This window comes from Zea mays, chromosome 8 (genome assembly GCF_902167145.1).
Source record: "Zea mays cultivar B73 chromosome 8, Zm-B73-REFERENCE-NAM-5.0, whole genome shotgun sequence".
Taxonomy (NCBI): domain Eukaryota; kingdom Viridiplantae; phylum Streptophyta; class Magnoliopsida; order Poales; family Poaceae; genus Zea; species Zea mays.
Window position 1 is genome coordinate 123,941,808 of NC_050103.1, and position 22,360 is coordinate 123,964,167.

The 22,360-nt window shown below is 52.5% G+C and overlaps 1 protein-coding gene across 1 annotated transcript; it reads right to left on the reverse strand.

Moving 5' to 3' along the window:
• Positions 1-2,437: 2,437 nt before the first annotated feature.
• On the reverse strand, positions 2,438-4,923 carry LOC103637240 (probable polygalacturonase). Its single transcript, XM_008659475.1, has 7 exons — positions 4,852-4,923; positions 3,844-3,964; positions 3,585-3,759; positions 3,393-3,463; positions 2,958-3,295; positions 2,590-2,645; positions 2,438-2,486 (listed from the first exon to the last, which is right to left on the reverse strand). Exons 1-7 carry the CDS (start codon positions 4,921-4,923, stop codon positions 2,438-2,440), a joined length of 882 nt encoding a protein of 293 aa, XP_008657697.1.
• Positions 4,924-22,360: the final 17,437 nt, after the last annotated feature.

Here is a 22,360-nt window from a genome sequence, read left to right on the forward strand (position 1 = left end):
CAGCTTGATCGTTGAACGAAGCCATCAGCTCAAAAAAGTGGAAGTGAGTTCACCGGAGGTGGGCGCCAATGTTGGGGACTTGTTCTCAAGTGCTATGAATTAAGAACAAGGCAACATGAAATGTTAAATGTTAACGTCCTTCGTCCATGAAACATTATTCCCTTGAGGATAATGATCCTTGGACGAAGGTTGATGAGAATATAATTACGAAGACTATGTCTTCGTAATCAAATTCAAATTCTAATAGGTTGTATAAAATAACACAAAATGAAGGGTATAAAAAGATGAATGAATCATAAAGAAATTATATCATATTTGCTTGATATACTGAATCATTGAATACAGTTATACCTTTGCCCTGGCAAAGATTTGTTCCCGGAAGATGCGATTGCAATTCCCAGAATGCGTGAACAGTAAAGGAATACTGTTCACTATTTATAGACACAGAACACAGCCTGTGAAGAATTACAATTATGCCCCTCATAAAAGTTTACAACATTGACTCAGACCCTTATGGACTAAAAGGTCATTCTATCTTTAAGTCGGTTTGAAATACCGAAGCTTCATGAAAAGGAACCTTCGACCAACCCATACAAACAGCTTCAGCCGAAAGCCGCTTCTTCCTACAAGACCTTCGGCGACGAAGCATAGTCCCAACAGCCGGCCTTGTACTAGGCCCTGTCCTTGCGCGTCTCGTACTTGACGTTGATCCCCTCCGTGTCCCACAGCTCGCATTCGCGCCCTTCACCAGCTCCTGCCACGTTCTTCTTTTTCAACGTCAACCTCCTAGAACCCATATTCCCTCCAGCAGTGCGCTGCGACCACAAACACGCTAGCCTCGCCGACAGGGATGTGGCCCAGGCAGTGCGCCGCGACCAACCGCCATAGCGTGTGCCGGACCATGACCGGCGACGGCAGTGCGGATAGGGAACCGAGCAGGCGAAACCCTAACAGATAGATTGCAGGCGATTGAATGAGGAACGAGAGAGGCACAAGTGTAAATAGGTGCCGGACCATGACCGACGGCGGCAGTGCGGACAGGGAACCGAGCAAGCGAAACCCTAGCAGAGAGATTACCGGCAAGTGAATGAGGAACGAGAGGGGCACAAGTGTAAATAGCTCGAGGAAGCAGCAGGCTTCTTGCGGACGTGGCCACCGAGGACGACTGGCAAGTTGCTTCGTGGCCATCGCGGAGGGTGGTTGTGACGGCTACTGCAGAGCGGAGGGGAGGATGGGGACCTCAGTGGAGGACGCGACGTCAGAAACGCACGAAACTCGGCGTGGGCCAGTGGGATTCTCGGGGGCAAGGATGCGCAGTGCAGGCGATTCTGTTCGACGGGGCGGGGTCGGGCGGGGGCAATGCAATGGTCTACACTATCCTCTTAATAAGTAGTATAGAAAAGAAAACCATGAGGAGATCCAACCCTAAGAAAGAGCCTATTGGAATCATCAGAACGGAATGGCTACAAGCATATCCCACAAGCAAATATCATTATGCCAATCCTCTATATTAAGGCAGTATGATTTACGATAATACCATTATGCATCAATGAGTCAATCCGAAAATACCATTATGAAGCCATAATATACAATATTAAGGCAGTATGGACAGAACAATGCAAGCAAATATCAACCTAAGTTAGCACAATGTCAGCATACTCCTCTGCAGCTAGAAGACTACTCTAGAAAAAAACTCGTTTCTGCAAATGTCAAATATCCTAGTACCTATGCAGTATAAGATAGTGGAGATATCTTGCGACATTATCTTTCCAGAAGGCAAGTGCCCCCTAACAGGTATGCTGCTAGTTACTAATTATACAAGGTTATCCTCTATTTAACCATAAGCTGGCCATCAAACAGTGGAAACATGTGTCAGCATCAAGACCACTTTCCCAGAATCCCAGGTACAATGGTAGACAGGCTGATGACAATAGGGTTAGTTTTGCTTAAATAAACCCTACCAAAATCTTGGGTTTGGGTTGGATTAGTCTAGGGCTTGATGATTAGTTTTTACATATCCAACATAAGACCAAGGATGTGTGTCTCACTGAGAGGCCACAGGTTCGAAGCAATCTGTATTTGTCGAAGAACAGGTTATCAATTCTCCAAACCACACTTATGAGCCTCCGACAAACACTGCATCTTCTTATATATCTAATATAAAACTAAAAAGGTTTATTAGAAAAGAGACCAGCCTCACCTGCCTCCCGGGGTGGAAGGGGACATCAGGTCCGCCAGTTACCTCGACTGCCACGACTCCCTTAGCACCTGCTCCCCTCCTTCTCTACCTTTCCTATATCTTACTAATTACCACTGTCCACTGGAATCCTATAGTTCACACTTCACAGGATGTATGTAGATTGCGTAGTTCACACTTACCAGGATCGATTAGGCGTCCTAATCGTTACCCTAATCATGATTAGGCGCCTGGTCGGTCCTATAGCACGACCAGCTGGTCGCCTGACTTGTAATCACTTCTATCAATGCTGACACATTCGAGAAATGTATCAATGCTTAAAGGCAAACAAAAGGTTGGATGGGCATCGCGGATACATACCTATGATAGCACCACAATGCATATTTGCATACGGTTCCTCACCAGTCAAGATCTCCCATAAAACTATCCCAAAAGAGAACACATCCACCTGCATGTGTAAAACCAAATACTCATTATGTATTAGCCTGACAACATCATAATCAAAGAATAAAATTAACAATTTGGTTGGTCGTTGACATGATTTTCAGTTGGATCATAGGGTCTGCTTTGTATTCACAGTGACAACATCCTAAACTAAATAAGGAAGTATCCACCATAAGAACTACTATTTCACATTGTGTAATTGGAAACGCATGGGCTTAGAGAAACATAGCATTCTCTAGGATGATTGATTGTACATGTATGGTAACAAAGCTTATGAATGACTGAATGAACACAATTTTCTAAACATGAGGCAAACCTGTTTGTGATTGATTGCAAGAGTGAAGAGAGCTGCAGCGACGAGCTCATTCCTCGACAGAACACCAGCAATTGCTCCAAGCGTCTTGACCCTGATGGCCGACTCCGTGTTGATGGCCACACTGTCCTTGGCACGCACGTCGCGGATGCCGCCCGACATCTCGCTGCTCAGCGCGATCATGGCGCTCGTGGGGGAGACGCTGGTCAGCCTCTGGATGACGATGTGCTGGCTCGGCATGTTGAACCTGATGCCGTACTCATCCCACCCGCTCTTCACGGCCACGCAGTCGTCGCCGGAGACGATGTAGCAGTCCTCGATCTTGACACGCGAGGAAGACTCTGCACACACGCACAGGCAATGAAATTCAGAATTAGAAACATGTGCTTCTCACTTAGCGTCAAAGGAACATGGCTGGAAGCTGACTGGTCTAGCTACTCGGGTCAATTCCATCGGTGTTAGGCGAATTCACCGGCGCGAGAATTGTGACGCCACTGATGGTCACATTGATGCGCAAAACAGTGGCATGATATGTGAGATTCACCGCTGACTGAAACAATGATCACAAACCACCACGGGAACAGATGATCAGTGACTTTAGGTTTTCAGAGCTGAGAGTGAGATCCATACGTGCAATAGGTAGGGTGGAGGTTCCAGTACGGCGCGTTGACGAAGGTGACATTGGAGATGATGATGTTCTCAGAGTAGAGGAGCTCGAGGAGGTGGCCGCGGATGAACTTGAGCTCCTTGGCGTGGAACTTGTCCCACCAGACCTGCCCCTTCCCGTTGATCGTTCCATTTTTGCCTGAAATTTGTGCAGCTCATCAGTCTTCTGTAGCTACCACCTGACCTTGGATACGCTACTCGAAGGCAGGCGCACGTATTGTACCTGTGATGATGACGTCAGTGAGATTGGATCCTCCAATGAAATTGCTGTACCTTGCGCCAGGCTCGTCCCTTCCTCTCCCGTAGGATGGCAGGGGAGCTATGAGGGGCCAATGCTTCATGTCCTACACAAGATACACGAACAACATAGGGATCACTGGACGGATGCAAATGGTGCAAACAAGATGTGGGTGACAGTAGCAGAACAAATCTAACCAGCATGTCTGCATTATATTGAAACTAAGGAAAAGAGGATCACAACACATGAACTTGGTAAGCCAAGGCTCTACTAACAGGTTGATCAATGGTTGTACTACAAAGTATTCAATGGCCAGTTAGCCAACAACTTCTGCTTTCGGCGTTGCAACCACTGCCAACCTCTGGCGTTGTATGTGCACTATGGGACTTCATTCTCTTTGATTATGCAAAGAAAAACAATGTTAATACTTCTACAAACAAAATGCAACACAAAGCACTCTGCTGGTCCACGCACTTGCCCCACCTAAATCACACACATTATTAGTGTAGTAAAACTCACCTGAAAATGGCCATGATCGATCAATACCAAGCTCAAAAAATGAATCTAGCTTCTACAAAATGGTAAACTTATGCACATCTTTCACTAATTCAACTAATTACATGGCAGCGCGAACCAAAGACCCCAATAACTCTCGAGAATCGAGGTAGTCAAATCACAACATTGCAATCAAAACACCACCCCGCAAATCTCCAAAACCAATGCACCAAGCCACCCCCACCTGACCACCAATGCTGGCTAGATCTTAAGAGATCCATGACAGTAACCGCCAACATCACCCAAATCCCATGCCTAGAACCCGCAGGTAACCAAATCTGACAGCAATTTAGCTCGATCCGAGCACGCCAGAAGCCGACGACCCATACACGGTGCCGTGCAGGCGTGCAGCCCACGCCCACTATAGATCGCGTGAAACCGAGCAGCGGGATCTAGGCGCAAGCGATGCGGGCGGGAGAGGAAGGGGGAGGCGCGGACCTTGCGGACATAGCCGTACTCGCTCTCCTTCTCGGAGTCCTCGAAGGTGATGACGCGGTCGCCGTACGCCATGGTCGCCGACGGCGAGAAGGGTCCTCGGCGTCGGCCTAGGTCGGATCGCAGAGAGCATCACGACGGGGAGCGATCAGGTTGGCACTGGTGGTCATCGAATCCCCCTCGCCTCCCGATAGGATGTCGCGCGCCTGGACGCGCGGGGTCGCCGCCAGGAGGGTTCGGGGCTAGGGTGCGCGTGGCGAGGAGCCAGAGCAGATCTGAGCGATGCGGGGACGAGAAGAGAGCGGGGAAGGAGCGCGCATATTGTGTGCGGTGGAGGCGAAGCTGTGTGCGGCAGGGTTTGCGGCGTGGTTTGAGGAGGCAGTTGGAAGCGCGGCGGGGTTTCCGGAGGTCGGACGGGCGGGCGGGCGGAGGTGGGGAGCGGCTCCGCAGGCGGGGTGCGGGTGGAGGCGGGTTCCGCGGCGGGGAAGACGCGGGATTCGTGGTGCTTGAGGTGCGGGCGGCGTGCGGGTGGGATTGGTCGCGGCGGGGTTGGCGGCGTGCGGGGTTGCGGGCGGCCACAGCGGGATTGCGGGCGGGAGGGCGGTTCGCGGGATTGCGGGCGACCGTGGCGGGATTGCGGGCGGGCGGGCGTAGAGGCGGGGGCAGTCTACATTTGGTTCTTAATAGTTGTAGAGATTTGCTCTATAAATAAGAAATTTAACTTCCTGACACGTCGTGCCATGATTGCATGAATATCGTAGAACAAAATGTGTTGGACTACAAGGGTGTCAAGTCTATGTTTTTGCACCGCATTAGATGTTGTTTTTAGGAATACAATCTTCACAGTGATTGCATGATCAAATATGCCAATTTTAATCTTGCAACTCCCAGTCCCAGCTATTGAGATTGTACCTCTGATATTACCCTGATGCTTGGGAAGCTATTTTATCATATTGGACTAACTGTACAGTGCACACGGCATTTTCAGGCCTTGAGTACGCGTGATTTACACAATAGCGTCAACCGTGAAGTGACGAATTGGTCACAGGTTTTAGGCTATCCGCAACCGTTACCTCTAAATTTTTCCCCCTATATCACTTTTTCCTCCTATTTTTCCCCCTATTTTTTCATCTCCCGCAACGGTTTCCCCTAAATACTCCCCCTATATCCCACTACCACTATAAAATATCATTTTCTATACCAACTATCAATTTTTTATCTACTAACAATTACTCGTGAACCCACAGCACAGTGTTTAGGGGATGAACAGTGACACACTATATCTGGGGGAAGAGAGAAGGGGGCCGGCGCGTAGGGGGCGACGTAAGGGGCACCGCTGCGGCCGTAGGGTGCCCCCTACACGCCGCATGCAAGGGGAGGGGGCTGCCAAGGGGGCAGCGTTGCGCATAACGCTCACTTTCATCAACTGGGATATCGTGTAGGATAGATATTGCCTCTGATATCTTGAATAAAAATGTGGCAGATATTGCCTCTGATATCTTGAATAAAAATGTGGTGAAGTGTCGTAGGGTATCAACAACCTAACTTGATGTGTATGCACATCCACATATTCATCTGATCTCTCGTGGAATATTCTCATTGTTGCCTTGTTTTAAACTTTTGTATGCTTTTCATTGCCATGCTGAAGTATGTCCTTTAATATTGTTGTCATTTAATTCATCAAAACCCACAAAGAACTAGATGTACTTTCAACTTTCATCTTCTTGTTTCTTAAATTTTGCATATTTATCTTTGAAGACATAGCTTCATTTGCTTTGTGGTTGGTGTATCCTTGTACGAATCTTCAAGCCTCTTCCAAACTCCATGTGCAAATTCCAAGTCTTTGGTTGATTCAAAGACCGTTGGATCAAGAGCTTCATAAATTATGTTGAGAGCTTGATTATTTAATTGCAAATTTTGTTCTTCTCTTGATATTGGATCTTTTTTAAGTCAAGCACTACAAAAGGTTCATACATAACAATCCATATTTTTCTATCCATGGCATTTAAATGCAAACACCTCCTACTTTCCCAATGGAAGTCGTCTAGAGGGAGTGAATAGACAAAACCTGAAAATTATAACTTTAAACCCGGACTTGATTCCTCGATTAGCGGTTAGAACAAGATGAACAATTATCGGAGTATAAAACTAAGTCATTTGCTTGCAAAGAGTATTGCTTTCAAAGAATGCGGAATTAATAAAAGGCAACACAACTAAAATAGCTGTCGGTACCCTAAATCAGGGGTACCCCTTACTACAGTATGAAGACACGGTGCCCGTGCGACGATCTCTAGCTGCGCGGTGAACAGCACCCGACCCCACCACGTGGACGGCTCAAGGGGCGCCACGTGACCAGAAAAGATGATATATCCCAGGATGCAATCAGTTGGACCGGACCTCCACGAGGAAGCGCCGAACCCCTGTACGCACAACCCAGACCCCCGAATACGGTCCAGGACTCCCAAGTAGCGTGCCGGGTCCCTTGGATGGGGTCTGGATCCCTCCGAGTAAGGTCCGGACCACCCATAACGAGGTCCCGGGATAGGGGATACTCTGGCCAAAGCAAGGGTCCAGTACTGACACGTGACCAGGCTTTATCCTGTGCACTTGCGCTCCTCGCTCAGGCAGAGACCTGATGCTGCCACGTGGCTTGTTGCCCGTGACGTAAGCCAGCGGGCGGAGCCTAACGTAAGGCCTCTGGACCACTCAGTCTCTGCATTTATTACGGAGAGGACGCGCCGCCTGTCCACCCTGCTGACAGGCAATGTACCCACTCAGCATTTAATGTGTCCTGTCCACTCCGCTGGCAGGCGGCGCTAGGGCCATCCTGCAGACGGCGTGCCTGTCCAGTCCATTGTCAAACAGTGTGCCCGTGCTGCGGGGTGCACTGTGTCCATCATCACTTATACGAGAAGCTTCCCCTGCACGCCGATACTACGCAGATCTCGGATGTCAGGACGTAAGAAGATTGCTCCAGCAACGAACATTAGTAGTTCCAAGTACTACATCCGTTATGTTCCTAGGCCCATATGTCGGGGCTCAGTACCCTTGTACGTGCCCCCCTTAAGTATAAAAGGGGAGGCATGCAACGTAACATGGGGACGCACTCTGACACTCACGGACAGACCAGACTTAGACACACAGCTCTCAAGCTTCCACAACAATCCAACACACAGTGGAGTAGGGTATTACGCTCCGGCGCCCCGAACCACTCTAAACCCTCGCGTGTTCTTGTGTTCGGTGATCACTTAGCAAGACAGGCAAAACGCTTAAGCCTCTTCTTCATCTTAGGATTTAGGGCGGGTGCACTCCGCCACCCGGCCGGAGAATTCCCTCTCCGACATTTGGCACGCCAGGTAGGGGGCTTGGCATTAGGTTTTTGCTTGTTTTCTCGCTCAGCATGATGGTGCAAATCGTTGAGCACCGCGCCGAGACTTCAACGGATTTCCTGGTGGAGGAAGAAGTTGTTTCTTCCACGCCACAGGTTCCAAACCGCCCTGTGCCGGGCACTGCTGCTGTGCACACTACACGACAGCATACAGCTGCGCAGGCATCCCGGACTCCGTCGAGGGCGGCTCCGGGGGCATTGTCCGCAGCCAGGGAGTTGCTGCGTCACCCTCCAAGCTCTACGGCCTCACCGAGGGCCATGAAGCAGTGGCGGGACGACGTCGACCGACTGCTCGACATGGCACACTCTACCTCGACCAGGTCGAGGCCACGGTCATCCCGGCGCCAACATGAAGCGTCAGCGTCTGTGCGCTCACCTTCAGTGAGGGGCGCACAAACCAACGACCTCCGGGCAGAACTCAACCGCAGGCGTGCGGGAGAGGACGCCCGGATCTCTCTTGAGAGGGCGCGGGAGCGCCGACAAAACATCGAGGGTCGCAACCTCGATCAAGACTTCGCTGCGGTAGCACCGCAAACCCCAGTGGGCACCCGGTCCCAAGCGGGTGTCCCCTTGGCCGGCGTGGGTTGCGCCGCTCTCGCGGATCATCTCCGCGCGGCGTCAGAGCAGGTGTACGTCACCGCTATCACAGCAGCAGGTGGAAACACCGTTGTGATGGCAACATATTTTCATGTCGCCTTGTCTGGACCTGCCCGGACTTGGCTCATGAACCTCGCCCCAGGGTCAATCTACTCCTGGGAAGAGCTCTGCGCGCGGTTCGTTGTGAACTTCGCCAGCGCTTACGAGCAACACGGTGTGGAGGCCCACCTCCACGCAGTGAGGCAGGAGCCCGGGGAGACTCTCCGGACGTTCATCTCCCGCTTCACCAAGGTGCGAGGTACTATACCTCGCATTTCTGATGCTTCCATCATCACGGCCTTCCGCCAGGGAGTACGTGATGAGAAAATGTTGGAGAAGTTGGCCACACATGACGTGGAGACTGTCCCCACACTCTTCGCTCTGACCGACAAATATGCCAGAGCCGCCGAGGGCCGTGCATGGCACTCGGCCCCACAAACCGGGGCTGCCCAGTCGGGTGGTTCGGGTGCCGTCCCCCGGGACGGTAAGAAGAAAAAGAAGAAGGACCACGACTACCAGAAGCCACGGTCCACCGCTCTAGTCGTTGCAGCTGCGACCAGGGGTCGGGGCGACCGCAACAAACGCCCACGGCCACAGCGGGGTAACAGCGGCTCATGCCCTGTGCACCCCAACGGTCGCCACAGCGCCACGGAGTGTCGCGAGATCATCGACCTCGTGAAACGCGTCAGCGAGCGGCGCGAACAGTCTTCCAAGGACGGCTCCCCACCTCGTCGCCGACCTGGCAAAGAAAGGGTCGACGATGGCGAGGTGGCCGCGGCTGAACGGGACCTCGGGTATCAGTCACCTGAGGGGGACCTGAAGTATGTCTTCGCCGGAGACTCCTACTCCAGTGGCGACAACTAGATGGACCCCCGGAGGGACCCCGTGCTCCCCGGTCTACGGGGCCGAAGCCTACCTTCCCCAGGAAACCCTTCTGGACTCCCCATGGGTCCAGGCTTCTGACAAGTCCATGCAGAAATGGCTACAACACGAGGATAAGGACTCCGTCATCAAACACAGATGGGAACCTAGGGTCGGGACCTAGTCCTACGGCAAGTACCAAACCAAGAAGGGCTCCACAACTCTCCCCCATCTGGGAAGGACCCTTCAAGGTGACGGGAATACGCCGACCGGGGGTGACTATCTTGCTACGACTGAGGGAGTACCTCTTCCTATCCAATGGAGCATCTCTGTAAGTTCTATCCATGGGAGCAAGTCTGAGGGGTCGAATTTTTCTCCCTTTTGTAACTAGGTAACGCATACGTGTACGCCAACCCGGTGAGGTCCACCCTCATAAGCCCGGCCTATTGGTCTGCACTCATGCATGACAGGTTATAAAGAAAAGATTTACCCCCTCAGATGTGCCCCTATAATAGTTTTATCCTACTGCTCCATGGTCTTACCTTGCAGTTTTCCAGATGTTATTTTATCTAACCCACCCAAACAGTTCCCATCCCATCAGACATGATGACACCCGAATTGAACAGCCAGGATTGCAGTTTAGGACCTCTCTACGAAAGCAGGAGGGCCCGACAGCCTGGGGGCCAGTTCTAAAGAACGAGAGCCCGTTCCATGGGGTGGTCCGGAGCCTATGTGGCCTCTTAGCCTGGTCCCGTACCCGAAAGCCTGCACACTCCACCACTCCGTGATGGGTACCCTAGTACTTGGAGCTATAAGTCCTGTGTGTCCGGCAACCTGGGGTCTGGAACCAGAGAATGGACACTTGTCTCCTGGGGTGGTCCGGAGCCGTGTAGCCGCTCAGCCTGGTCCCGTACCGTGCGCCTGCACGCTCCACCACTCTGTGACGGGTGTCCTAGTATCTGGAACCACCGTCCAGGGGGTCCGGACGCACAACTTGGCTTCCCAGACTAGACCCTGCAGGTCCCGAGCATGTACCAAAGGGTGCCTAGTGTCAGATGGTGGGTCCTATGGGTGTACTACTAATACTCCCTAGCCGAAGCTGTGTGCAGGCCCAGGTCCCAGTCGAGGCTACCTCCTAGGGGCCATTGCCAACTCTTTCTTAGGTATGCTGGTCTGCAGCCTCGACAAGTCGAGCCTACATCCTAGGGGGGCCAGGTACCAAGGAGGAATCGGTTACACCACACACAACAGGGACAAGCGGTACACAGATAAGTGCTAATATTGCTTGATAAATAGTACTCAAAAGTACCTTACAAAAAGCAAAAGTATTACATCCGCCTTCAAGCGGAGTCCTAGCTCCATCTCTACTCTGCAGGAATGGACTACTCTGCACCAGCAGGGTCTCGTTGAAAGCTAGCTCCTGGCAGCCTCACCAGTGGCGGCAACCACCTCTGCACCAAGTGGCTAGCCAGCGGAGGCGACCACCTCTGCACCGAGCGGCTCGCCAGTGGAGGCGACCACCTTTGCACCGGGCAACCTCACCAGCGGTGGCGACCACCTCTGCACCGGCGGCTTGCCAGCGACAGCGGCCACCTCAGCGCGTGCGAAGAGGTCCTCGCCCCCATCCTCCTACGGGGGTGAGGACAAGACCATCCAAGCCATGGAGCTGGAAGCACGGTGGAAGGCGGTGCTTGCGGTCTGGCCGGGACCACGTAGCCGAAGTTTGCCTCCTTCACAAGGCTGGTGATCATCCTCTTCCTCCGAATGCTGGAGGAAGAGGCGGGTCACCAGCCCATGTGGAAGGCGGAGCCGCGGCTCAGCTCGCTCTCCACCACCGCGAGGCCGATGAACATCCTTGAAGCCAAGCACTGGTTGAGGAGCGTCGCTCCCACAAGGCCACGCACCTCCAGTAGATGAAAGACAAGACCGGCAGCACCAACCTGCTAGGGAGGACAAAACGCATGAGCTCTCTGCGGCAAGTTCACCGAGGAGGATGGCACCGGCGCAAATCCTTCCACCGAACACAGGTGCATCCCATCCAAGTAGGCGGTACACCATGTCGAGCACCCACTCAGTCTGGGCATGCTCGAAATGAACTTACAAGGCCATGGTAAACTATGGCGAGACAAAGCAGAAACCTTGAGGGCAAAGGGGCATAGAGAGCTCGAAGGCGAAAGGGTACTGCGAGTGGGAGAGAAGCAAGGCATGGCTGCTACTCAAGGGATGAACCCCTTTTTAAAGGCAGATTTCCCCGCTCGCGTCCCGAAGCGTCACTGGCGAAGTCTCCCTCGATGCGCACCAGGGTTCCCATCCTATGACACAGGGGCCAGGCCTCACATGTCATACAGCTAGCCCAAAGCGCGAAGAATGCGAATCGTCGCACAAGGAGCATGCCACCGCCCCGCGGTAGTGCGCCCCTTCATCTTCGCTACGACCAACGGTCAAGAAGGCGAACCGCCGCACAAGGAGTGTGCTACCGCCCCGCAGTAGTGCGCCCCCTCGTCTTCACTGCAACCAGCGGTCCAACCTCTAGCATGGGGGCCCAGGCCCATATGTCATGCACCTGGCGCGCCGGTTTCTATGTGCAGAGAAAGCGAACCGACGCGTGAAGAGCGCGCCTCCGCCTATGATAGTGCGCCTCTTCGCCTCTGCCAAAACCAACAGCCCAGTCCCTAGCACAAGAGCCCGGGTCCATGAGTCATCCTCCTTGGGCGCTGGTTCCTGGGTGCAGAGAAGTCGCACCGCCGCTCGCGCCAGTACCGCGCCTCCTCGGGGCCGCTGCAGAAGACTGAGAAGTTAAATTTTCAAAACCAATGCAGCGTCTCGAGGCACCCCGCACATGGCCCAACAAAGCCATTAAGTGCAGAGGTCACGGATCAGTCAGCCGCAGGGACAGCCGTGGCAGTCAGCGTGACCAATGGCGGACCGGCAGTAATTGCACCAACGGGCGCATAGAAGTAGCGAGCCAATCGCCAGCCAAACTTTGGCCCCACCTGCAGGCTCGTATCCTCCCCTGAGGTGGGCCCGGGGGCCACTATCGGTACCCTGAATCAGGGGTACCCCTTACTACAGTATGAAGACATGGTGCTCGTGCGGTGATCTCTAGCAGCGCGGTGAACAACACCCGACCCCACCACGTGGATGGCTCAAGGGGCGCCACATGACCAGAAAAGATGATATATCCCAGGATGCAATCAGTTGGACCGGACCTCCACGAGGAAGCGCCGGACCCCTGTACACACAACCCGGACCCCCGAATACGGTCCGGGACTCCCAAGTAGCGTGCCGGGTCCCTTGGATGGGGTCCGGATCCCTCCGAGTAAGGTCTGGACCACCCATAATGAGGTCCCGGGACAGGGGATACTCTGGCCAAAGCAAGGGTACGGTACTGACACGTGACCAGGCTTTATCCTGTGCACCTGCGCTCCCCGCTCAGGCGGAGACCCGATGCTGCCACGTGGCTTGTTGCCCGTGACGTAAGCCTGAGGGCGGAGCCTAACGTAAGGCCTCTGGACCGTGCAATCTCTGCATTTATTACGGAGAGGACGCGCCGCCTGTCCACCCTGCTGACAGGCGATGTGCCCCCTCAGCATTTAATGTGTCCTGTCCACTCCGCTGGCAGGAGGCGCCAGGGCCATCCTGCAGACGGTGTGCCTGTCCAATCCATTGTCAAACAGTGCGCCCGTGTTGCGGGGTGCACTGTGTCCATCATCACTTATACGAGAAGCTTCCCCTGCACGCCGATACTACGCAGATCTCGGATGTCAGGACGCAAGAAGATTGCTCCAGCAGCGAACATTAGTAGCTCCAAGTACTACATCCGTTATGTTCCTAGGCCCACATGTCGGGGCTCAGTACCCTTGTACGTGCCCCCCTTAAGTATAAAAGGGGAGGCATGCAGCGTAACATGGGGACGCACTCCGACATTCATGGACAGACCAGACTTAGACACTCAGCTCTCAAGCTTCCACATCAATCCAACGCACAGTGGAGTAGGGTATTACGCTCCGGCGACCCGAACCACTCTAAACCCTCGCGTGTTCTTGTGTTCGGTGATCGCTTAACAAGACAGGCAAAATGCTTAAGCCCCTTCCTCATCTTAGGATTTAGGGCAGGTGCACTCTGCCACCCGACCGGAGAATTCCCTCTCCGACAATATCTACGAAGAATAAAGCAAGAGGGCTTAAATAAGAAGAGGAATAACACAAGTTCTTTCAACACAAGTTCTTTCTTGCAAGGTGTTGCTTCTATATATGAGAATTTGACTGGAAGAAACACAAAGCAATATCAACAAAGAATAGTGCAAGAGAACTTAGAGAGGGAGAAAACAAACATATCACAAGCAATAAACACAAGTGACACAAATGCTTTGTTTTACCGAGGTTCGGTTCACCAAGAACCTAATCCCCGTTGAGGAGTCCACTAAGGACGGGTCTTTTTTAACCCTTTCCCTCTCTCCACCAATCACCAAGACCGATGAGTGCTTCTTCTTAATCTCAAGGATCACTAAGACCCTGTAAGGACCACCACACACTTAGGTGTCTCTTGCTAGCTTTACAAGTCACCAGAAAGTTTAGAAGGAGATGAATGGGAGTCAAAACTCCACGCTCAAATGATCACAAGAGGTAGCACACACTTTCTCTCAATGATTCTCACAAGGCACTATCGCTAAACACACACGAGTAGCTCTTTCTTGCTTGATCTCTCTTTTGTGGCACTTGTGAGGCTTTGATGTGTATGGAATACCCAATTCTTGTGTATGAGATAGATCAATGAATGGAGGTGGTTGGGATGGCTTTGATATGTCTACTATATGCCTTGATATGTTGCTTGGGCTCCCACACCTTGAAATGACGGTTGGGGTGGTATTTATAGGCCCCAACCCCATTACTAGCCATTGGACAAAAAGTAGCAGCTTTCTATCGACGGGCACACCGAACAGTGTTTGGTGCCTGCCACGTCAGCCGACCGTTGGGGTCTGTAGCAGTCGACCGTTGGATCTGACAACTACCCAGACTATCCGGTGCCCTGGCCACGTCAGTCGATCGTTGAGGTCTGCGGCAGTCGTCGTTGGACCCGACCATTGCCAGACTGTCCGGTGCCGCAGACCGAGAGCGCCTGTTGTGGGCCTCTCTGCGCAAACTGCCCGGTGTACCACCGGACAGTCCGGTGCACACCAAACATGTTGTTGTTCACTGTTCGGTGCGCCACCTGGCACTGGCTGACTGCCCTTTTCTTAGATTTCTTCGTTGATTCTTTTGGGCTTCTTTTGTTCTTGAGACTTGGACTTCTCTGCTTCTTTTTATGTATTCTTTTGAGGTATTGCATCTTCATTGTCTTAGTCCAATCCTCTTTGCATCCTATGAACTACAAACATAAACACTGCCAAACACATTGGTCCACGGGCTGTGTTTAATAGATTCCTCGGGGTATTTAGAACTTATCCAAAGAGTAGAACTATTGGTAGTTCATCTATTCCATGTTTTACCCCTATTTGGTTGAAACTGACCTGATTGTGACTTAGAAACTAAATTGTTGATCTTATGAACCTGTGAATCAGAGACTAGGCAAACTAGTTAGCCCGAATGGTTGTGAAGGTCATCAAGCACTAAAATATAAGAAATAGTTTAAGGCCATTTCCCTTTCACCCAATAATCATAATTTGTTTCAATAATGTGAGGTGGTTTCAAAATATCATTAGTAGGCATTTTTTTAATAATATGTGGTTAAGCCTTAAAATTATGTACCCTAGCTCCGACTATAATTTTCGCTCGACGTTGCCGCGCACACACTTTTATTTCTTTTTGTATTTTTTCCGCTTGATGTACTTTCTATAGCATTATTTTGTAATTTTTGAATGATTTCAAAACCATAGACTTATTTGTTTCTGAAAAGTGAGAAATATGAACACAAAATAGCTACATACGTTACAAAAGAGATTTAGCATCACAGTTGGGGGTAATAGATGCATGGTTAGAGTGATATACTACAACCCGAAATATTACATATACTCCATGGTTGGTAACCTAATAGAAAGTATGTGTGCTTTTTACAACAAAACATTGCAGATTTACTAACAACTATATTCGTTAGTGTGAGAGAAGTGAGCTTGGAAACTCCCAATCTGTTAACAGAAAAGATTTAGTTAGAATATAAGGGTAAAAATATCCAAGGTTATAGTTGGAAAAGCAAGTTTATTGCTTGTGCTTCTTGACTATTGTTAAATCTTCATGAATAGCAAATGATCTTTTAACTCCTAAATAGATGTGTTTGGTGTCATCACTATAATAACATTGAAATAAGCATCAGATTTGGTGTTGCAATGATGGCTTGTGGCTAGGCTGAACAAAATATATGAAGGTAGATCTTGTTGCTAGTTATTTATTCATTTCATATTATAAACTAAAAGAACATACTCAAAAAATCTTGTGCGATAACATATGGTGAATTAAGTAAAAGCAATATTCTAGTGAAATTAATTTTGGTGTCAAATGGAAGAAAAGAAAGCATATATATTAAAAGGTGCAACAACACATTTTCCATGAAAAGTGAATGAAAGCTCATGAAAAATTTGCACTATCGTGCCAAAATAATGGTCCCAACCCTTGCGGTCTCTTTTATCCACACACAAGCATATAGAATATACAAGAGCTATAGTGAGGAGAGAGAGAGGACTGAGACGGCCGCACCAGCACTGGAGCTTAGATTTCATTATTTGGCGCACTGGAGTGGAGAAAGAGATAGAGCTGGAAGGTAATTAAAAGCAAAAAAACCATGCCTATAGAGGGGTGACAGAGATCTTGAGCTCCTAGGGAGCAGCAAGAAGCAACTGAAAAATCTTGTGGTAATTTTGGAGCCATGGACCTGGAGGAACTTGGATCTTTTTTTCTCGAATGCGCAGGAGAGTTGTATATCATTTCCTTAAAAAGAGGAAGGAAAGAAACTACAAAACACACAGCCCAAGGCTTAGGCACACAGACGCACACAAAAACCACAAGGTTGGACTATAGTTTGTCCGTTAGGAAACCTAGCAACAACAACAACCAGCAACCAAACGACTCTAAGGCTAATCACGAACATCATACTTATCCTGCATCAACTGGAGCTAGAGCCCTTTAGCACCAGCTTTGCTCCAGCACCAGGTGTTGGGGCGAAGGCAAAGACGCCACCCTTCGCTCGAGGCCTTCGCCGCAGTCGCTGGTCTGACAGAGACAAAACGGGCAGGGACACCCTTCGCTCCATTCGGCACCAGACGAAGGCCTACGACGACGCCTTCCCGCGGCGCGGCCTCGTTCAGCTCTGAGGCCCACGTGTGATCTGGCCCATTGTAACGGGCCCTGCGTGGCCGCCTTTGTGTTACGGGCCTAATTTGTAAAGGCATGCTTGTAATTACAGCTTGTAACCCTGCTTTATGGGAATATTCTGGGGATAAACTAGGTGTCTGAGGGCACATGCGTCCTTAACACAAGGCGCTGGGCACTCAGATACCTATAAATACCCCCGCACAGTGCCCGTGAGAGGCGAGATTAACAGAGCTATTGCCCCCGAGCACGTAACCCTGTTGTCGCCACTGTTCACCCCTGTTGTCGCCACTGTTCACCCCTGTTGGCCTCCTTGCAGTCGAGAGCAAGTTCCAACATTTGGCGCCCACCGTTCGTGCTACGACAAAACCACCCGCGATGGCACCCAAGAGAGCTAACCCGAAGGCTGACGAGGCTGCGAAGGCAGCACTGCTTGCCGCAAGAAAGGGCAAGGCCCTCGCCCTCACCCAATCCACCCACCAAGAGCCCACTGAAGACAATATTCCCCGCACCTGCGAAGACGACACCTTCCGCACCTGCGGGCCCGAAGGACAATCGCAGCCGCCCCCAGGCTTCGCCCCACTGGAGGGCGCGGATCTCACCGAGGTCGGCGAGGTCCTCGGCGTCTCAACAGAAGAACAGTTACAGCTGCGCGCCCTGCGCCTCAAGAACCGCAATCTCCAGAGGCAGAAAGAGATACTGGAGGCCAAGCGCCAGCGTGTGTCCGCACTAGCCAAGGTGCGGCAAATGATACGCGACGAGGAGCAGAAGGCCCAAGACCTCGAGCGCGAGATCGCGCTGATGCAGCGCGAAGGCCACCTCGGTCTACAACAAGAGCCACCCCTCCAGCAGCGCGCACAACCGGAAGACACGCGCGAAGGCCACCTCGGCCTGCAGCATGGCCCACCCCTGCAACACCGGGCGCAGCCGGAGAACCCGCGTTTCCCCCAGCATGACTACGCTTTCCAGCACGGCGCGCCATTCCAAGGGGTCAACTACCTCGACGAGCGAAGTCCCCTGGCGCCACACCTGCAAGTGACGCCTTGGCCAGCTAACTTCCGAGCAGGGGCATATCCCAAGTACAACGGCAGCACCGACCCGGCGCAATACATAATGAGTTATCAAGTCGCCGTTGCATCCGCCGGAGGGGACGACGCCACAATGGTGAAGTCTTTCATCATCGCCCTAGAGGGCCCAGCACTCACCTGGTTCACCAGATTGCCTCCGCTGTCCATTGATTCGTGGAGAAGTCTCAGGGACAAGTTCCTTCTCAACTTCCAAGGGTACCGTCCAGACACCGACGCTTTGGCCGAGCTCTCGCTTTGCAAACAGCTGGAAAAGGAGACTCTGCGGGAGTATTACCGTAAATTCTTAACACTCAAGTCACAGCTGCCCTCCGTCGATGATCAGATCGCTATCCACTACGCCATCAGTGGTCTTCGGGCCGGCGTCCTCTACAGCCACTGTATCAGAGATCCACCCAAGAACCTCCAGGAGCTATATCAGCTCTTTGAAAAATATGCCAAATCCGAAGAGCTCCACCAGCGCAAGGTTGAGTCACAGCGGAAGCCCAAAGATGCCCCGCAGTCCAGCCGCACGTGGACGAGGACTCCGCAACCAGACTCCGGTCGAGATGGCCGCAGTCAACAGCAAGTGCACAACATCGCCAACCAGCAGCCTGCTGCTGACCCCCCTCGTCGCCAGGAATATCCCCCCCAGGGCCGCGGAAACGGAACTCGTGGCAGGGGCCGAGGGCGCGCGCAGCCGCCGCGCCGGTTCTACTGCGTTTTCCACGGCGAAGACTGCGCCCACCAAACCAAAGACTGCCCAGAAACGAAGGCCACCAGGGACAGAATAGCGCGGGCGCAGCCAGCCGACAACCCCAGAATTGTCGCGCATAATTACCAGCCACCCCCTCCACCATATATCCACGCTCCCGCTCCGCATCCACCGCACCACGCCTACCAACACCATCAGGAAGTACAAATCGTACCTCCTCCACCCCCACCACCACACCAGCAACACCAAAACATCCCCCATGCCCCAAAGCAGGAGGACTTCGCCGATCAACCATATCGCGGAGTCATTCACATGATAACAGGGGGGTCAAGCACTGACTTCGACACCAAGCGGCAGAAGCGGGACCACTACCGCAGCATCAACCATGTCGCGGTCACTGGCCCAGTCGTGCAGACGAAGTGGTCCCACATACCGCTAACCTTCGATGCACGAGACGTCGACCTGCGCAGCGCCCCCCACATCGACGCTATGGTCATCAATTGCAGCGTGGCAGGCTGGGACTTACACAAAGTCCTAGTCGACAACGACAGTCAGGCGGACATCATCTTCCTCCACGCCTTCGACCGCATGGGTATAAGCCACAGCCTGCTCAAGCCTTCGGACAATCCGTTGTATGGCTTCGGCGGCAAAGGCACCTTTCCCGTTGGCAAAATAGAGTTGCCCCTCTCCTTCGGTGTAGCACCCAATGCCCGAAGTGAGCAAGTAACCTTCGACATTGTCAACATGGTATATCCATACAACGCCATCATGGGCCGGGGCTCCATCAATAAGTTCGAAGCTGCCATCCACGGGCTGTACCTATGTATGAAGATACCAGGTCCGCTAGGCGCCATTACAATCTACGGCAACCAGCAGACGGCGCGCAACATAGAGCGGGACTTCGTGCCTGGTCAGAGGAACGTACACTGTCTCACGACCCAGCGCGAGGTCCCCGCACCCGCCAGCCCAACCGATAAGCAGCACGACAAGGCACAGTTGCAGAGCCAAGACGGGACCAAGACTGTCCCCCTCGATCAGGCCACGCCCAAGCAGACAATCACTATCAGCGAAGACCTCACCTCACTCGAAGAAGAGAAACTTCTCTGCTGCCTGGCCAAGAATAAAGATGTCTTCGCCTGGTCTGCCCTCGACCTGGTCGGAGTCAGCCGATCCATAATTGAGCACAGCTTGGGAATTGACCCTTCGGTGCGACCAAAAAAGCAGAGGCTTCGCAAAATGTCCGACGAAAAGACAGAGGCCGCCAAGGCGGAGGTGCACCGCCTCCTAGAGGCTAAATTCATTGAGCCAGTGGCTTACCCCACGTGGCTCTCCAATGTTGTAATGGTGCAGAAAAAAAGCGGGAAATGGCGAATGTGCATAGACTTCACCAGTCTCAATAAGGCCTGCCCAAAGGACAATTTCCCGTTGCCACGGATCGACAAAATCATCGATAGCGCGGCCGGCTGCGAGGTCATGTCTCTCCTCGACTGCTTCTCCGGCTATCACCAGATATACATGAAGGAGGAAGACAAGGCTAGCACCAGCTTTATAACACCCTTCGGCACTTATTGCTTCATCAGAATGCCGGAGGGTCTCAAGAATGCCGGGTCCACCTTCTCCAGACTCACCAAAACAGTACTCGAGGGCCAGGTCGGCAGAAATATATTTACATATGTGGACGACATCGTCGTCGCCAGCAAGAATAAGGAGGACCATCTCGCCGACCTGGCCGAGACATTCGCGAACATGCGAGATGCACGGCTCCGCCTAAACCCGGAAAAGTGCGTCTTCGGTGTTCGCCAAGGCAAGATATTGGGCTACCTGGTGTCACACCGCGGCATCGAGGCCAACCCAACCAAGATCTAGGCCATCGTCGACATGTCGCCTCCGCAGTCCGCCAGGGACGTCCAGCGTCTGACAGGCAGACTGGCCGCTCTCAACAGATTCATCTCCAGGTCCGCCGAGCGAAGTCTCCCCTTCCTCAAAACACTCCGCGGCGCAAAAGACTTCGCCTGGGGACCGGAGCAAGCAGCGGCCTTCGCCTCACTAAAACAGTACCTGTCGGAGCTGGCCATCCTCACAAGCCCCGACTCCTCGCTCCCCCTATTGCTCTATGTCGCGGCTTCGCCGCACGCGGTCAGCGCGGCACTAGTGCAGGAGCAGACAGTCGAGGGTGCAGTCAGACAGTGCCCTGTTTACTATGTCTCCGAGGTCCTGACACCGTCCAAATGCAACATGACAGAGCTGGAGAAGATCGCCTACGCAGTTGTTATGTCCTCGCGCAAACTGCGCCATTACTTTGAAGCATTCAAGGTCCGAGTCACCTCAGACAGGGGGCTCGGCGAACTATTCAGAAACCCGGAGGCATCGGTGAGGATTGCCAAGTGGGCAGCCGAACTCTCCAGCTACCACATCAGCTTCGAGCCCAGGACAGCCATCAAGTCGCAAGTCCTGGCAGACTTCGTCGTCGACTGGACTGGGCCAGTAACACAGCCGGACCCGTCCACAGAGAAGGTCTGGACCATCCATTGCGACGGCGCATGGTGCCATGCGGGGGCAGGCGTCGTTGTAGTCGTCACCTCACCAGCCGGAGTCAAACACAGATATGCAGCGCGCCTCAACTTCGCTCTAGAGTCCGACAGATGCACAAACAATATAGCAGAGTATGAAGCGGTTATCCTCGGCCTCCGCAAGCTAAGGGCCCTCGGAGTCACCACATGTATCATCAAGACATACTCCAAGATAGTTGTCGGCCAGGTCGAGAAAGACTATGCAGCAAAAGACCCCGCGCTCATGCAATACCTCGCGGCTATCCGAAGCCTCGAGAGACAGTTCAAGGGATTCACCTTACAGCATGTGGATAGGGCCAAGAACGAGGAGGCCGATGCATTAGCCAAGGCCGCCGCCAGGGGCGAGCCCTTGCCCTCCGACGTGTTCTTTCACACCATCGGCACGCCAGCCGTCCGGAGCCCCGAAGGGCTCCAAATAACTAATGATAGCGAGGGCCACCGCATAGTCAACTTAATCATGACCGAAGACTGGCGGGCACCAATAACCCTGTTCCTACAGGGGTACTATCATCCAACCGACGTCAGTGAGGCAAAGCGCCTCAGATATCGAAGCCGGGACTTCGCACTGATTGAGGGCCAATTATACAAGAAAGGGGTCTGTCAGCCAATGCTTAAATGCGTCACCGAAACCGAAGGCATGCAGATCCTACGCGAAGTCCACAGTGGCACGTGCGGCTCGCACGCAGGGCCAAGGGCCCTGGCTGCCAAGGTGATCCGACAAGGGTTTTACTGGCCTGCAATGATCTGCGCCGCAAATCGAGTCACAAGGTCCTGCGAAGCCTGCCAGAAGTTCTCTCCTCGGTCAGGCAACCCCTCGCAATATACAAAGCTGATCGCCCATACATGGCCTCTCCAGCGCTGGGGCCTGGACATTGTCGGGCCCCTGCCCACCGCTTAGGGGAACCTTAAGTTCGCCTTCGTAGCCGTCGAATACTTCACCAAATGGATTGAAGCGAGGGCTGTTTCCACAATCACAT

Excerpts from the sequence above, each read along its gene's own strand:
- LOC103637240 (XM_008659475.1), bottom strand. The coding sequence starts at position 4,923 with ATGGCGTACGGCGACCGCGTCATCACCTTCGAGGACTCCGAGAAGGAG. Across the intron at positions 3,760-3,843 it reads CACTGACGTCATCATCACAG|GCAAAAATGGAACGATCAAC; the intron begins GTACAATACGTG and ends CACAAATTTCAG. Across the intron at positions 3,464-3,584 it reads CTCCACCCTACCTATTGCAC|CAATGTGACCATCAGTGGCG; the intron begins GTATGGATCTCA and ends TGTTTTGCGCAT.